At 42.3% G+C, this 17,605-nt stretch overlaps 1 protein-coding gene across 4 annotated transcripts in view; it reads left to right on the forward strand.

The window, feature by feature from the left end:
* The first annotated feature begins 684 nt into the window (after positions 1-684).
* Positions 685-17,605, forward strand: part of LOC113406552 (nucleoporin NDC1-like) — a 28,672-nt gene continuing 11,751 nt past the window's right edge. For 2 of the 4 annotated variants that reach the window (XM_026651852.2, XM_026651853.2), the window contains exons 1-9: positions 685-747; positions 2,116-2,236; positions 8,270-8,371; positions 9,085-9,259; positions 10,564-10,702; positions 12,178-12,286; positions 12,993-13,044; positions 13,466-13,598; positions 16,857-16,949. In XM_026651852.2, the coding sequence (XP_026507637.1) occupies positions 700-747; positions 2,116-2,236; positions 8,270-8,371; positions 9,085-9,259; positions 10,564-10,702; positions 12,178-12,286; positions 12,993-13,044; positions 13,466-13,598; positions 16,857-16,949 (972 nt within the window). In that variant the 5' untranslated portion in view covers positions 685-699. Of the gene's footprint in view, positions 748-1,176; positions 1,494-1,593; positions 1,672-2,115; positions 2,237-8,269; positions 8,372-9,084; positions 9,260-10,563; positions 10,703-12,177; positions 12,287-12,992; positions 13,045-13,465; positions 13,599-16,856; positions 16,950-17,605 lie in introns of those variants that run through there. The other 2 variants (XM_026651855.2, XM_026651854.2) reach the window with 2 other exon arrangements.

Here is a 17,605-nt window from a genome sequence, read left to right on the forward strand (position 1 = left end):
CTCATTAGGGGAGTTCATAAGTCAGTTTCTGTGCTCTGTGAAGGTGAGATTTCACTTTTACTGAAGTGTTAGTGTTGTATAGGTGCGGTTTTTTTAAACAGCCGGCCCCCGTGGTTCCTCTTTCAGCTTCCTTCTGTCTTCACAAGTTTTTTTTTTAAAAAACCACAGAAGTGCAATGCCTTCCAGCAGATCTGGTGGTTTAGGGTCAGCCCATTACTCTCTTCATAACGTAGCCTCTTGTGTCCCCGTGAGCTGTGGAAAAGAGCATAGGACACCTGTAAGTGCCTCGCCATACGAGCAGTACGTAGTAACGGCCAGGGGCAGGACTGAGTAATGAGAGAGAGAGAGAGGGGTGTGTGTGTACACACACTGGGTACACAGCGGGACCGGAGTCGGTTTGCTGACCCGCGGTAGCAGGGGGACACTCGGGATCACCTGGGCGCGAGGCACGCCGGGAGACCCGGGACGTGCAGTGCCCGTACTGCGCAGGAGCGGTAGTTGCCCGATTCAGACGCTGTAGTTTCAGCTCCCTTGCCGCCGTCACTTCCGGTTGTGGGGTCCCTGCGGGGGCTGGCCATAGGAGCGCCTGATGGGTGGCTCCAACAGGCAGCGCGATGAACAGCCCCGGTGGAGGAAGCGGGGGCCTGAACGCTGGCGGCTTTGAATGGCGGCGGGAGCGGGACTCACGCTGCAGGGACTATGAGGGCAGGCGGCGGCGGCGGGGAGCAGCAGGCGCTGCTCAGGCAGGTGAGGGCCGCGCCCGGTGCCGTTCTCAGGCCCCTCCCTGTGGCAGTGTGGGGGTCCTAGGCCCCGCTGTCGGGCAGCCGCCGCAGGCCTTGCCCCCGGTGGGGGAGGGGAGAAGGGGCCGTGGGTCCCCTAGGCCGAGCCACGGTCGCCCCGGGCTGTTCTGCGGGGTAGATGTTGGGGGAGCCGGGTGGACCGTGGCCTGGCCTGATCCCGCGCGTCAGGGCCCCTGCTCGGGCTGGTGCCCTGCCCTGGGGGTGTGGAGCCCGCCCTGCGCACCGCGAGGACCTCTGGCAATCGGCGTGTCTAGCCGAAAGCAGCGCAGTGCCCGCAGCCTGTCTGGGCCGGTCGGGGATGCCAGTGCCCTGCTGGGTAATGCGGGCCCCGCAGCCGGCAGAGGGTGCGCAGTGAGTGACAGCCCTTGCGGGGATCCGGACCGTGACTTAACCCCTGAGAGCTAGTGCGCCAAAGGGCGTTAAATGCCTCTATCCTGTTGCGTTTCAATGGCTAATAGACGCCAAACTCTGGTTCTTGGAAATCCCAGCCTGAAAATTAACTTCAGGACATAATCGGGACAATCAAAAGAGATCCTGCTTCGTGAACAATGAATCTTGGGGTCCTCATTCTTTTTTGCCACTTGCCACAAATGCGGACTCTCACGTGGGCAGCAAGTCACAAGCCGTGTTACCAGTTCTTGCCATTTTACTACAAACCTTGCTGGAGTCGACTGATTATGTGAGACTCTCGTGGTATGTTATGCCACGAGTTGCACAGCTGCAGCACTGCAGTTATGCCACTGTAATGTAGGCATTTGTGATAGAAATCGAAGGGATTTTTCTGTTCCTTTACTGTGTCCACCCCCACGAGTGGTGGTAGCTAAATCGATGGAAGAATTAATCTGCGGACCTATCTGCATCTACAGAGGGGGTTAGTTTGATGTAATTATATCGCATGGGCGCAAATGTTTTCACAGCCCTTAGTGACATAGCTAGGTTGACCGAAGTTTTAGGTATAGACCAATGCTCGGTTTTCCTTTTAAAAAAACCAAACCTGTATGTTTCTAACTCTCATGGTTGCAGGGAAAAGCTTGAAAACCGGATGCAATTGCCACTTAAAAGTTAAGAAACCAGAAGTCAACTAAAAAGAACCCCAAATTTATTATCTCTCAAATCTCATGAATTCTAAGTTAATCTCATGGTTTATTGGGACCAGATGCATGCTTTTTGAATGCTTGGTGTGGACAATATTGCACAAGTATCTGACCTTTCTGATTTATTGGGTTATATGGTAGTTTGGCTGGTATTTGGTTTACAGAGGCAGTATTTAAGGTTTGTGCTGTACTGCTACTCATGTTTTCCTTTGTCTTTTTAGGTTTTGGGTTGGAGAGTGGCTGCTAGTATTGCCTGGTCAGTACTACTGCTACCTCTGTGTACGGCAGTCTTCATCAGTATTAGCAGCATTGACTTGTTTCATCCTATACAATGGATTTCAAGTAAGTGTTCTTCCCTACACGTGAAATGTTTAACTTTCTGTGCAATTGTTAAAGCAGTCTATTTCTGCTTGTTACTTATGCTCGGATTAAATAAAAAATAACTATATTGGCAACTGCATTGTGCTGAAAACTGAGTTTTGTGGGGCTTGTGTAGCCTGGGAATCATTTTATTTCAAGACTGAATCAAGTCCTTAATTTTTAAATTCACCACTCTTACTGAACTCTGTTTTCTAACTATTTTGCCCTGTGGAATCCTTTGTAAGTGAAAGTTCATCTCATAAATCGCCCTCCACTGTCTGGTTTTCAAAGTGTTTAATTCTTTGAGTCATATGGAGGTGCTCCATAGACCACTGGTGAACCAGAGTTTTGAGAACCAGAGCTCTAGGGATACTGGTTTACCTGCATTTGAGACCTTTCTAAATTTGTGGAAACTGATATATAAATATGCTTTCCAATATATAACTTGGTGTTTAAATGATAACGGCTGATACTTATCTTTATCAAAGATTCAGGTTTTTTTTAAAGTATCTGAGGAAGATAAATATATGCTACATATTAAATAGATTGCAAAAGGAAAACATACGTTTACAGGAGTGGTGTTGACTGTCTCCAAAAATAGACACCAACTGGAAAGCCTGGTAGTTGTGACATTCAGCCTTTCAGGGAGGTGTCATCTTGTCTTACTCTTCTGAAAAAGGAATAAACAAACAAAAAGTAAAATAAAAAAAAATATATGGAGATATACCTATCTCATAGAACTGGAAGGGACCCTGAAATTAATTACCAAATAACTAATATCGTAAGCCTCTCTATATGACCAAGTTTTGGCATACACCCTTCAGTTAGTATATTGCATGTGTTTGTGCATTCTTGACTCCTTGGGTCAGTGTTACATGTACCCACCAGGAGTGCTTGTGTTGATGCACAGTGCAGTGCTGTATGGGTAGGTATTCCAGTATACAACCTGCCACTGTTCAGTGCACTGTCTTTTGGGTAGTTTTGGCAATGCATGGTGAGGCAGAATGGAGTCTCACAAGAGTGACTGGGAGAAATGGGGTCAAATTCCCATAATACAGTGTTATCCGTCCCATAATATCTCTAGCCGATAATTTTAGCATCTGTTTTCAATTTCCTACGAACCTGCATGGGACTTGTCGCTGTCCGCCATCTCTGACAGAAGCATGGAGCCTGCACAGCTCTGCGCTGTTGTCATGACCATTGCAAGCACAGGATACATGATCCTCCAGTATTTGCAGCGTGGCAAGAAGAGCTGCGGGGAGCATGATGATTTCCATGTGGTCAGTTTGCCTTGAGACACAGCAAGAACCAATTCAAGGTGGTTGTTGGCGTTCACTGAGCAGCTGCGGATGCTGAAGTGCCACTTCTGGGCCCGAGAAATAAGCACTGACTGGTGGGATTGTATTGTAGTGCAGGTTTGGGAGATGAGCAGTGGCTGTAGAACTTTTGGATGCAAAAGGTCACATGCCTGGATCTGTGTGCTGAGCTCTCCCTCGTCATCCAATGCATGGACACCAAACTGAGAACTGCACCGATAGTGGAGAAGCAAGTAATGATCACACTGTCAATTTGCAGTGCTTTGGATTGCTACCAGTCAGTGGGAAGTAATTTTGGAGTAGAAAAATCCACAGTGGGGGGCCATTGTCATGCAAGTGTACAGGGCCATTAATCATCTGCTGTGGAGGACATAGTGGATGGCTTTGCAGCTATGGACTTCCTGAATTGTTGGAGCAATAGACTGCACACATCCCTATTTTGGCCCCAGAGCACCTCAGCTTTTAGTACATCAACAGAAAGGGATCACCAAGGACGCTTCTCTGACATCATTGTTGGCTGGTCAGAGAAGGTGCACAATGTTTGTATCTTTAAGAATGCAGGACAGTTCACAGAGCTATAAACGGGGACCTTCTTTCCTGTCCAGCAGATTACCATTGGCGATGTTGAAATGGCAGTAGACATAGGATCCAGCCTATCCCTTCCTCCCTGACTCATGAAGCCATACACTGGCCACCTTGACAGCACCAAGGAAAGATTCAGCTACAAGCTCAGCACATGCAGAATGAGAGTTGAATGTGCTTTTCGTAGATTGAAAGGGTGCTGGCGTTGTTTCCTCACCAGATTGGATTTCAGTATGAAAAGTATCCCAGTGGTTATAGCTGCCTGTTGTGTCCTGCATGATATTTGTGAAGCATAGGCTGGGGAGGGGTGGGGGAGGGGGAAGATTTCTGCAGGGGTGGAAGGTTGAGGTGGACTGGCTGAGTTTGAACAGCCAGACGCAAGGGCTATTAGATGAGCTCAGTGAGGAGTTATGTAGCATAAGGCGGCTTTGAAAGACCACTTCAGCAGCCAGCCATTGTAATGTGGTATGCTGTGCTCAACCTGTTGCTGCAGTTTTGGGCTCTGTTAGGATTTGTGCTTGCTGCACATATGTGCATATATCACTGACAGTGCAGTTGTTAATGTTGTAGTGCTTGCTGTACATTTTATGATGACAGGTGATTTATGATGATGACTGGCACTGAGCCTATGGGTTGTGAATATACAACAGCACTACTTTCACTGCCAGCAGGCATTACCCACCATATGTTGTAAACTAATAAAGATGAATAATTTTCAAAACAAGAGAGTTATTGTTACAAAAACAGCTACAAACAAAAAATCTGAAGCATTTAAAAGTAAATACATTTTAACTTAAAATAATTTAGAATCTCAATAAATAAACAAGAGCAGGGAACACTGTCAACTGTAGCTACACATACATCAACCATGGCTCTCCCAGGCCAGTGTATATGAAGCTGTGGTTGTCCATGCTTTCCCCCAGTGTGGAGTGGTAGGTGTAGGCATGCAGGCCTTGAGGCCATGTGGAATGGGATGTGTGGGGGGGAGGCGCTGTGCTGCAATTCTCCACTGACTGCAATTGCAGTTGAGCCTGGGATCGTTAAACTTGGAAGTCCAAAAGAGTCAGCAGCATTTGCATTGGCTGATGGAGAAGCTGCATTATGTCCCGGTGCAGCTCCCTGTCCTTTTCCTGCGCCTTTCTCTTGTCTGCCCTTTCCTTCTCCATACTGTCTGCAATGTTCACCCTCCAGGCCCTCTGTTCAAGGTCTGGTGCAGCACTGGCTTGCAGGATCTTGCAGAACATGTCCTCCCACTGGGTTAGTCATTCCAGTGGTGTGGAGACTGTACCTCTCAAGGCCTCAGCAGCTGCATCACCAAGTAAAATACATAGAGGTACCATTGTCCATATAGTAGGAATGGAAAACAAAACGTAGGATTCAGAATTCCCCCCCTTCTTTTGAGTCCCTAGGTGTTTAAGTAAGACGTGCTTATTGGCACTCTTTCTTTGGAGTGCTTGTTCACGCCACCAGCCATGGTGAATATGACCTCCCAGGGGTGAGGGAAATAAGGAAGGAATTGCTCGGTTGCATGAAACTGAGTACAGGGCACTGGCACCATTTTCCACAGGTGGTGGTGGTGGTTTTAGCTGATATCTCAGTCCTAAGGGTAACAAAGGCAGAGAAACACAGTTGCTGTTGGCGTCCTGAAGCTTGCCAGGCCCGTATGGTGCCAGCCTGTTTATGGCAATGATTCTTGCTGAAGTCCTCACCAAATGGCATGGGAAAGTCTTCTACCACAGAGGAAGAAATAAGACTGCGAACCCTAGAAACCTTCAGGAGAGGACTGCAGAATACCTCCATGCAAGTTTCATTGAGAGCTCTCAGGAGATTCAAGGGAAATTCATCTGAATGTAAACAAGGTGCATGGCCACCTTTGTCTCAGTCTAGAGAGGAATGGGAAGCAGTTATCAACTCTACATCTTTGTTGTACCACTACCTTTTGTAGTACTGGTAAATTAATGCAATGGTTTTCAACCTTTTTTTTTCACTTGTGGATCCTTAAAAAAATTTCTAATGAAAGTGTGGACCCCTGTGGAAATCTTAGACATGGACTAACCCCCAGGGTCCACAGACCACAGTTTGAAAACCACTGAATTAATGAAAAGTCAATAGCTATGTCCTGCTAAGTTGGGGAGGCCATCACTGTAATTGGAAACTTTTTTTACATGCTTATCTGAGGTTCCTTCCCCTGCTTCGGGCTCGCCTGTGCTCAACTGCAGGGACTGGTTGGACTGCAGTGGAGTCAAAAACAGGTCCTGACTCATGACACAGCTGGACCTGCCTGGTCACCTGTCTCTTGTATTCCTCATCCACCACCTCCTCTCTGTTCATGGTAGGGGCCTGTGACTCTGGTGCCTTAGAGGTATCCATGGTGGTGTTCAGGATGGTGGTGGAATCTCTGCCAATGATGGCATGCAGCTCTTTGTAAAAGCAGCAGGTCTGTAGCTCCACACCGGATCAATTGTTGGCCTCCTTGGCCTTCTGGTATGTCTGCTCCAGTTCCTTGGCTTTCACAAGGCACTGTTGCTGGTCTTTGTCTTACCCCTTTGCCTGCATCCCCCAAGCAATCTGCTTGTAGATGTTGACGTTTCTACAGCTGGTTCAGAGCTGTACCTAGACATCCTCTTCGCCCCACAGGCCCAGGAGATCAAATGTCTGCTGTCTACTCAAGGTCAGAGCATGTCTGGAATGTGTAGCCGGCATGATTAGCTGGGCATTTGTGCACAACAATGGCGAGCAGACAGAGGTGTGCTCACCAAGCTGGACAACCAGGGAAAAGGCATTTCAGAAATTCTCTGGGATTTTAAAGGGAGGGCTGGGGGAGCTTTCAGTCTATGTGACTCGTGGGCAGTAGAATTCACAATTGTGGCTGAAGTGATCTGTCAGGCATTGTGGGACAGCTGCTGGAGGATTGTTAGGGTCAACAGGTAATGCAGTGTGTACACTGATGGTGTATCGAACCCAGTACATTGACCATGGCTCAGCACCACTCGGGGCTGGTATTATGTCTGCACTTACATTGGTGGGAGAAGGGTTTAAGTGTAGACACGTGTGCAACTAGGTCGATGTGAGGCGGCTTACATCGACTTAACTTTGTGGTATAGACCAGGCCTTCATTTTCATAGTCAGGTTTGTCTAGGTATGGGTGCTATTGCTGAAAAGGGAATTACTTCAACTATATTAGAAATACATGCATGTGTCCAAATTAAATTGCAACATTCTGTATTTTCATAAATGACAAATCCAATTACTAAGATGCACAACATGCTCCATTGAAGTATGGTTGTTTATCCAGAACCACTGTGCAGCTGCACGTTACAAAATACCACCTTCTCAATGAAATAAGAACCTATTGATTGTGATTATGCATTGTGTATCTAGATCAGAGGTGGGCAAACTACGGCCCGCGGGACCATCCTGCCTGGCCCCCAAGCTCCTGGCCCAGGAGACTAGCCCCCGGCCCCTCCCATGTTGTCCCCCCTCCCCAGCAGCCTCCGCTCGCTCACAATGCTCTGGGCGGTGGGGCTGTGAGCTCCTGGGGCAGTGCAGCTGCAGAGCCTGGCCTGACCCGGTGCTCTGTGCTGCACGGTGGCGGCGTGGCCCAGCTCCAGCCGGTTGGCGGCGCCTGCAGCACCGCCAGCCACCGGTGCTCCAGGCAGCGCAGTAAGGGGGCAGGGAGCAGGGGGGGTTGGATAGAGGGCAGGGGAGTTTGGGGTGGTGGGCAGGGGTGTGGATAGGGGTCGGGGGGGGAACAGGGCGTTGAATGGGGGCAATGGTCCCGGGGGGGGCAGTCAGGAAGGAGCGGGGGTTGGATGGGGTGGCAGGGGTTTCGGGGGCAGTCAGGGGATAGGGAGAAGGGGTGGTTGGATGGGGCAGGAGTCCCGGGGGGGCTGTCAGGAAGGGGGGGGGGGGGGAGAGGGGTTGAATGGGGCAGGAGTCCCGCCCAACCCCCCTCCCCTAACTGGTCCTCCATACAATTTCCGAAACCTGATGCAGCCCTCAGGCCAAAAAGTTTACCCGCCCCTGACCTAGATGCTTAATATTAAACATTTGCTAGTATCATAGCTTTATATAGTACTATTGCACCTTATGAACAATGTATTCTCTTTCATTTTAGATTCATTCAACGATTGGTATACTTCCTATGTCATCTTTTGTATCCTTCTTATGTCAGTGGTGATACTGATAATAAGCATCTTCAATGTTGAATTTTATGCAGGTGGGTTATGAAAGTTGCTGTCAACAAGATATTTGACCTTTAGCTAAATGAGAGGACTGTCTTGAAGGATGTTTTTTATACTGTATGTATTGGCTTTATACAGTGTTGTATGTATTGATTGAAAGTGGAATGCCTTAAAGCTTATTTTAATTAGGTATCTAATGGTGGCTGCAGTGTTAAAGGAACTTCATAATAGTCAAATTGACTTGCCCTGGTCAGAAACACTGAATTTAAAAAAAAAAAAAAAAACCCTGATCCTCTTTAAAATAACTATTTTAATTTCTGATTCTTCCATAAAAATTGGATTCTGTATGTAGCCTCAACAATCCACCTGCATTTTGTGAGTCAAATCACCAGCGGTGAATGTAGTAGGGGAGCAGTGTCCCCTGAACAGGCTCCTCGTCCAGTTCAAAATTCTGTACAAGCTTGTTCCAGTGCTATATATTTCCATGTATTCACCAGCCATTTCACTCTGCCCCACTAATGTGACTGCACTTTGGAGTAGGAAGGGGATCTGTTGTTATCCTCGTGCTACTTCATACTCCTGAAACTCTCCTCTGTGCTGCTGAGTTACTTTATTTATATCAGCTTATGGTTGATTATAACTAAAGTGTTCTGTGGTGTCAAAGGTATCATATGCAAATGAAACACAAGCTATGAGAGTTTTATTTAGCAGTAGATGATAATCCATGTTTGTTTGTTTTTATTTGCAGTTGTGCCTTCTATTCCCTGCTCTCGATTAGCACTGTTAGGAAAGATTATTCACCCACGGCAAGTTATCCATTCAGTTGTTCATGCTATAATGGGAATGCTGGTGGCATGGTGTGCTGCAGTTATGACTAAGGGGAAATTCCAGTTCCTTGCTCTACCCTGCACAGCTTCAGAAAGGTGACTTTTTTGTTAATAATGGAACCAAGTATTGTGCAAGTAGTACAGTTTTGTACTAAACTGAGTTCACTGATGGACTCTTCCTAGAGGAAATAACCCTTTAACTTCTAGCAAAAGATGAGCAATTGTGTGTCTGTTCTTAAACTTGCTTTAGTTTGAGTACTGGAAGGAGAAGAGTACTTCAGTGAAGAATGACAAATGATTAGTTTACAAACATTGCTGTGGATTTTTTTTTTTTTTTTAAGTTTGACCAGAAGCCCTGACCATCTAAGTTACTAAGATTATTAACGGAAATGAACTATAGAATCATAGAAATGTAGGAATAGAAGGGATCTCGATCTTCTCGTCAGCCCCCTACGCTGAGGCTGGACCAAAAATACCTAGACGTTTCCTGATGTGGCTTGTCTAACTGGTTCTTAAACCTCCAGTGAGGGGGATTCCACAACCTCCATTGGTATTCTCTTCCAGTGCTTAACTACCCTTACAGTTAGAAAGTTTTTCGTAATATCTAATCCAAGTACTACTCAGACCTCTGTGGTTCAGGTGTCAAATTAACAATCAGTGTTACACAAAAGAGAGACAGTAGTGTGAATTCATTTTCATTTGCTATGGTACTGTATATTTAAACAGCATGATGGGGAAATATTTAGTTTATATACTAAATATTTCCCCATCATGCTGTTTGATTTTATATATATAAAATAGTCATTTTTTGTGTGAATTTATTTTTTATATATATATATATATATGTATGTATGTATGTATGTATGTATGTATGTATGTATGTATGTGTTATTATCAACTACAATTGGTTAATAACATAGTAAAAGTATCCTGATTGGTTAATAACTTAGGTTAATAATTGAATCAGTGTTTTAATATCATGTGTTGCAAAGAGTCGCAGGAGGCACATAAGGAGCTATTTGTGGCTCACAAGCCTCAGTCGATCAGTGATCTAACCTAAATCTCCCTTGCTTCAGGTTCAGTGCTGAAAAGGTCAAATGACCCTTCAGCTGTAAAATGACCTAAGAACCTGTCTCCTGTTCTCAATGGCATCTTCAATAGATCTTGGTCCCCTTCCACCCCATGATGTATAAGTAGGAAGAACAGGTAATAGGACTAACAGCTCAGATAAAACTTGCTCTGGTATACATCCCTCACTGATACTTGGGAATATTTTTCATTTACGCCAATCAGATGAATAAAATCAATGCTCTGCTTAACTAAAGTTAGACGCTAAACTGAAGTCTAGAATAGTAATTTACAGTATTATATGTTATAAATAAACCATTTCTTTACTTTAGCTTAGATGGTGCTGTTCAACACATGTGCCTAAATGAGTATCACCTCTTCCTCCTGCTGTCTGGAGCTCTCATGGGCTACAATTATAGTCTCTTGTACCTTGTTAACAATATGAACTATTTGCCATTTCCAGTCATACAGGTAAGAGACTAAAAATCTTTGTAAAGATAAATATCTAATCAGCTCAAATGACAAAGGGTAAACTTTTCTTTCCTTTTTTGGTCTGCTTCCAGTACCAAAATGTATGTGGGTGCCAGTGGCCAAGCACTTGCATTCTTTTATTAAACCAATCTATTATAAAATTAACAAACAAGGCTTTCAGCTTAAATCCTAGCAAAGGTCCCTCTCCTGATCCCATAAAATCCTAATGTTAAAATAAACCAAAAATCTCTTAATGTTACAACCAAGTAAAATTTACACAGCCCTGAAGCATGGTAAATTCTGGCTCAGGTGGACCACTGTTTGTAGTGAATTCCAGATGTGAGAACGCCCTGCCATTGAGTTTAACTCCAGGAACTCGCAGCAGGAGTGGCCTAGTGTATTCTAAGCCTCATGATGTGGGGGGAAAAACAAGCTTTCAGTGAACAAGTTACTAAACTAATTCAACCATAAAACATAACAGCTTGAATCACGCTCTGAAGCAAAAAACCAGCATCAATCACTACCATTACATGTGTATAGTGCTCCTGGGCTGCTGTATTCTGCACTAGCTGAAGCTACTGGGTGCTTTTGAAGGGTACCTGAAGAGGTAGACTCTTGCTACTGCTATAACTCAGAATCCAGGAGCAGCAATGGATCCCAGTTGATTTCTAGACCAACGCCTGGTCTAAACACAGAGATGTACTGGTTTAACTGAAGGTGTCTTAAACAGATTTAGTTAAACCAGTGCAAAACATTGTGTTGACACTCTTAGTTTAGTTTAAACCTAGCTTAAATCAATTTAGTTTGTCAGTAAACTTACACGTGCTTCCTAAAATAAAATCTGATATAGTTTTAGATGCTTGCAGTTTCATATTGGCAGCTCTCCTTTTCTGAGACTGTTTATCTAAATGAGAAGGTAAATCTCGTCTATTTTCTTGCATACATTTTATTAGTGAGACATTTTTCAGTTTTCAAAGGAAATATGTAATATGATTATGTGCAAGAAGGTTTGAGTATCTACCTCTTTCATGGTTTTGAAGGATTGTCATAAACTTAAAAATCATACTGCTGTCTGAATTTTTCTGCTTTTTAGTATAGAACACACCTGAGGTTCTAATTAAGAGAATAGAGAAGAAACATACTTTCCTCTATTTGCAATTTACTTTGTGCATTTGATAGCAAATTATATGTAGTCAATTTCCCTGTTTCTTCTGTGTGCTCAATTTTCTCTACTAGTGGGTTTTTTCACACAGCAACAGGGGAGAAAAAAGACTGTACAATCACATTTTCTTACTGGTTTCAATTGCAGAAACTACAGCTGGGGGACTCAGGTGTAGGGGTAACACCTGAAACTACTTCTAATTAATCTTTTTAAAAATTGACTAGACCTCAGGTTGACTGCATTTGTTTGAGGACTTTATCATACTTGATTTCTTTTGAATGCAGAATGCTTCAACTAATCTTTCTTTTTTTAGCAATACAAGTACTTACGTTTCAGAAGATCTTTGCCTCTGCTGGTTAAACGTAGTTGTGTGGAATCACTGTACTTGGTTAGAAACGTCTGTGTTGCATATTATTTTTTTGGTAAGAGTTCTGACATTTTTTTTTTCTTGTCCATATATACTAAGAGAATTATTTAACCAATCTATTAATATTTATTATTCAGCCCTACAAATAACTTGTCCAGGGTGCATAGGTTTTTTTTATTAGGTAAGTAAAATAAGCATTTTTCACCATTATGATAAAGTGTAGGTGAATGGCTTACTGGCTCAGCCACACAATCATGGCAATTTTGTATTCTAAGCCTAAAGGATATTGAAGTATTCCTCTTCCACTTGCCATATTTATATTCTATAGGTAATGATGGTACTTTAGAAATGCAGAGTATTCTAGATCACTTTCCACTGAGGATTCCAAAATGTTGTACTGACATTTATCTTTATAACAGCCCTGTGATGTAGATGTGCATTAGCCCTGTTTTGCAGGTGGGTGAAACAAAATAACAGAAGTAATTTGGATAAGACCCCTAGACAAACCATTAATAGACCTAGAAGTAGAATCCACATCTCCTGATTCATAGTCAGGGGCTTTAATCCTAAAAGACATCCATTCTTTCTGTAGTCAGTCTCTGAAAAAATCACCTTTTTCCACTATACACATGTTGCAATTCTTCATCTGTCTGTGTGTAATCTACCGTCATTCTGACATGAAAGTTCTTACTAGCCTTTTTGTATACACTTCATAGTTTTAGAGATCTATTTTACATGTCATTCTGTTTGTTACTACTTAGGTTACATTCCAAGAGCATGGATAGGTACCACAATGAACCTTAATACAGATAGGTAAGTAGTACAAATGACTGCCTTTTAGAATACAAGAAGGGAATATTTTCCCGCACATCATACATGTATTCCGTATATATTCTCCTTTTCCCAATCTTTGTAGTATCTCTTTACTTAGGACTATTCCTTGTTTAAAATGGCAAATGTTGGGAGCTTAACATCACTCTTAGTTGACTGAAAAGTTTTGGATCTTACAGAACCATCAGTGCTGACAAGTTAAAAGAACTAAATGGGTTTTTGATAAAATGTTTGTCCAAGTAACTACATTTCTCGTAGTAAGCTTTAATCCATAAATTGTGTGTGTTGCAGAAGTCAATTATAAGCATTTTCCAATACTAAATGGGGGTGGGGTGGGTGGGGGTGGGTGTGTATATGTATATATAATATTTTTTTTTTTTTTTTTTTTTTTTTTAACCCCCAGTAAACTTCATCCTCTTGACACACTTACTGGGCTTCTGGATCTATCCTTGCTCTACCATACCTGGTTATGTGGTATATTTCTTCTGATTACTTGGCACATTGCATGGTTACTCTTCAAAATCTATGCTACAGAGGTTAGTATTGGGTGACTGCTATAGGGGGATGACAACAGTGTTGTGGGGAAAAATGCTAATGTTCAAAAGCAATATTCACTAATGAATAATTTAAACCAGTGGTTCTCAAACATTACATAGTGGGGACCATGCTTTAATGCAGAGACTAGCTGATGGATATCTCCCATCCCTTTTTTGATTGTTTGAACCATTTTCCTTCCCCTTTCCAATACCATAGCAAGGTTGTGACATCTATAGACAACTACAGTTTAAATGGAAAAACTAATATTTGGAGAATATCTGCAGTAGCTCAACTTGAAATGAGAGAGCATCATGTGCTCAGCCAATGTTTGGTGAACCGTACCTTCTTAGAAACTTCAAACAAAACCCCCAAAGTACATAACACTGTAATGCAGACAATTTTGGTTTAACAGAATACAGGCTGAGCTATTGAAAGAGACTTCAAAGCATCTTGGGAATTAATACATTTTTCTCCTTTTTCACTTAATTGTTAAGCTTCAAATTAATATGGCTAAAAGAGATTTATTTTAATATGACTTGTAATATATTTAAAGCGGAGACCATGATTCAATAAAAGAAACAGTGAAGTCCCAGTGGTAAAGAATTGGAGTCTTATTGTCTAGTTTAGATACTTTTTTGTAAAACAGCAGAGAATAACCCCTCCCCATAACATGACGTTATTTTTATCATAGACTTTGCTGAGCTACAGCTTAGCAGAAAAAAAGGGCTGAGGTTTTAAAACCTAAAGCAATGTTTTCTTAATATGGGGCAGACATCTCAGTTGTTCTTCAGAGTGTCAGCTTTCATTGAGAGTCTCTAGCTGTTATGAAGATGGAGAGAACCTTCAAAATGTGACTAAACTATAACGGATGCAGTGATGGCTACCTGAATTTTCAGAGAGCCTGGAACGATAGCTTTGAGGTTTGAACTGCCCTATTTCAATGGGTGCTAGCTCAAATGCTAATGATTAAATGTCTACGTTAATCATTTTACTAGTCATAAAATCATGTCAGACAAGACAGGAGGTGTCTTATTATGAAAACGTAAAATATGGGTGGGCCTTTGACAGTTTAGGGCAGGGTTGAAATATGTTGCAGTTGGTTTCATGTTCCTAAATGGTAGTGTGGTTTCCAAAAGTTTGGGAAATACTGACCTACAAACAAATTCAGAATGCAAAGAAGTTTTTCTACAAACGTGGGCAGGAAGTTTTAGCAATATCAGAGGAGATATGTACTCCCCTTTACTTTGAGAAGACGGGGAGAATTCGATCTTTATTTTTCAAAATACACCTCTACCCCAATATAACGCTGTCCTCGGGAGCCAAAAAATCTTAGTGCGTTATAGGTGAAACCGTGGTATATCGAACTTGCTTTAATCTGCCAGAGTGCGCAGCCCCGCCCCCCCGGAGCACTGCTTTACCGCGTTATATCTGAATTCATGTTGTATCGGATCGCGTTATATTGGGGTAGAGGTGTATAAGTAACTTTTCTGTGATCAGAAGACGGTGCCAGGGTAATACAAGTAAGGCAAGCATGACAAAAGTTGCAAGCCAGAGCAGTTTATTTTAATACAAACTACTTCAGAGACTCAAATGGGAGGATTAAAGTTTATTAATGAAATACAAAGATTCAAATGGATTTATAGAAGTCCTTCAGGAAAGCCATGGATACGATTACTTCAGCTTTTAGTGCAAAGCAACAGAGGGTCCTGTGGCACCTTTAAGACTAACAGAAGTATTGCAGCATAAGCTTTCATGGGTGAATGCCCACTTCATCAGACGCAAGTGATCGTCTTGCGTCTGATGAAGTGGGCATTCACCCACGAAAGCTTATGCTGCAATACTTCTGTTAGTCTTAAAGGTGCCACAGGACCCTCAGTCTGAATCTGTAAAAAGCAACAAACACGGCTACCCCTCTGATACTTGTCAGCTTTTAGTATAATTTTAGAATAATTAAATTTTCCTATGCACCTTTGTAGAATCCTTAAGACTTCCACATAATGCTTTATTGCTGCCCCGATGAAAGTCTAAAACTGGCATTTTTAGTTTCTCTATTGTTTTAAGTCAACTCTAATTTCCAAATCAAAACTTTCTGAAGAAAGTGTCCAGTTTACTAAAGGCATCAAAACATGCCTCTAGACCTTGAGGTTTCCTTTATAAAATGTTTTTTTGGCTATTCAGCAGAAGAGATCACGGAAAGTTTGTTTACCCATAAAAGGTGATGTGGTGGGGTGTTTTTTTTTTTTTTTTTTTTTTTTTTTTTTAGGTGGTTCAGCTCACCAAAAGTTACTGTACATATAGTTGAATGTGATGTAAGCTGATAGGTCTCTAGAGCAATTCTTATTCTGCTTGAAGTCATTTTATTAGCTGTTTGGCTTTTTAATGTGATAGAACTTAAAGTTTCTATTTAGAAATGGAGGGGAGGGAGAAAAGAAATAGTTTCAAGAATAGTCTGCTTTAAACCTGAAACTGCTAGGGAGTCTATACCCAAACTGTACATCATATCATTTTAACTAAATTTAATGTGACTAGAAGTACATTGATGGATACTTGTAATTAAATTAAATCAGCTTTTTGTTGGGATTTAAACATTTCCCTTCTATATTTGCAGTCTAAATGTTGTAGCATGAGAATCAGAAAGCCAAAAATATGGAAGTATAAAATGTGAGCATCAGAATGACAACTAAATTAGATTAGGTTAAAATTCTTTGTTTTAAATAAGGAGTTATTAATACAGATATAGAAATATTAAATCTGACATTCCCCTTTTAATGACCTTGAATCCTTCAGGACACAGCTAACTATGTCTAACTTTGAGTTTGCTATTTGACAGATAGAGTTTAGGTTGATATGCCCTTCTGGTAATGGGATGTGCATCACTTCATGTTATGTCTATGGCTTTTTCGTAAGACATAGTAAAAAATGGGATGGTGTCCCTAATGTTTATTCACAAGGGTTACTTGGAGGGTATTAAGATAAAGTGAGGGACTGTAGCTTAAAGATAAATAAAGTGAGTGACTTGTCTGGTTCTTGTCCGTTTAAAAGTAGGTATAGAAGTCCATTTGTGCTACTGCATTAAAAACCACTGGCTCGTTTAACAGGATGTCGAAGCTTTTGGGTATATATTTTTGTACCTTGTCAGGTTGGCAAGTGACAAAAAATTAACTTGACTGTGGTCTCTCATTAATGGTTTGTTTCAATGTTTGTTCTGCATAATATAACTAGTGATGAACAAATTTAGTTATTTTCTCTAATTTCAGGCACATCATTTTCCTGTTCAACCAACTTTCGCTGAGGAAACAGATCAATGCCTGCCTAAAATCTTAAACAGCAACCCTCCCCTTATTATAAAGGTATCTGAACTGCCACGTTGATATTACATGTGTATTCACTAAGCCCTGGTCTATGCTACAGAGTTAGGTTGATGTAAGCTGCCTTGCATTGACCTAACTCTGTAAGTATCTACACTAAAATGTCGCTCCTGCTGATGTAACTCACCCACTACGCCAACTTAACTCCACCTCCACGAGAGGCATAGTGCTTAGTTCGACGCAGTGTCAGCGTAAACATTGTATTGCTTACATCGACTGTTGCTAGCTTTCAGAAGCCGTTCCACAATGCCCCACACTGACAGTTCAATCAGTGCACACGCTCCTTGTGAAGATGCGCACTACCGACGCAACAAGCGTCGTGTGGACACGTAAAAGTGATTGAATTACTGCAGTGGCTGTACATCGACATAACTTAGGGTATGTCTATATTACAAAATTATATTGCCCTAAGACTCCCTGACTGTAGATAATGGGAGACTTGCGTATAATAGTTTTGACTGCAGCAAATGTTCCTTAAAAAAATCAGCCTAATTCAGAACAGTCAGAAACATTGTGCAGTGCTTAAACTTCTGTCTTTAAATTTCATAGTGATACCTTATGTTTGTTTGCTGTACGGGATCAGTGTTTAAACTGAAGGAAGATTAATTTAGGTAGAAAGAAGCAGTTTCTGGTTTTTT

This window comes from Terrapene carolina, unplaced genomic scaffold (assembly GCF_002925995.2).
Source record: "Terrapene carolina triunguis isolate 2854851 unplaced genomic scaffold, T_m_triunguis-2.0 Scaffold103, whole genome shotgun sequence".
Classification (NCBI taxonomy): Eukaryota; Metazoa; Chordata; order Testudines; family Emydidae; genus Terrapene; species Terrapene triunguis.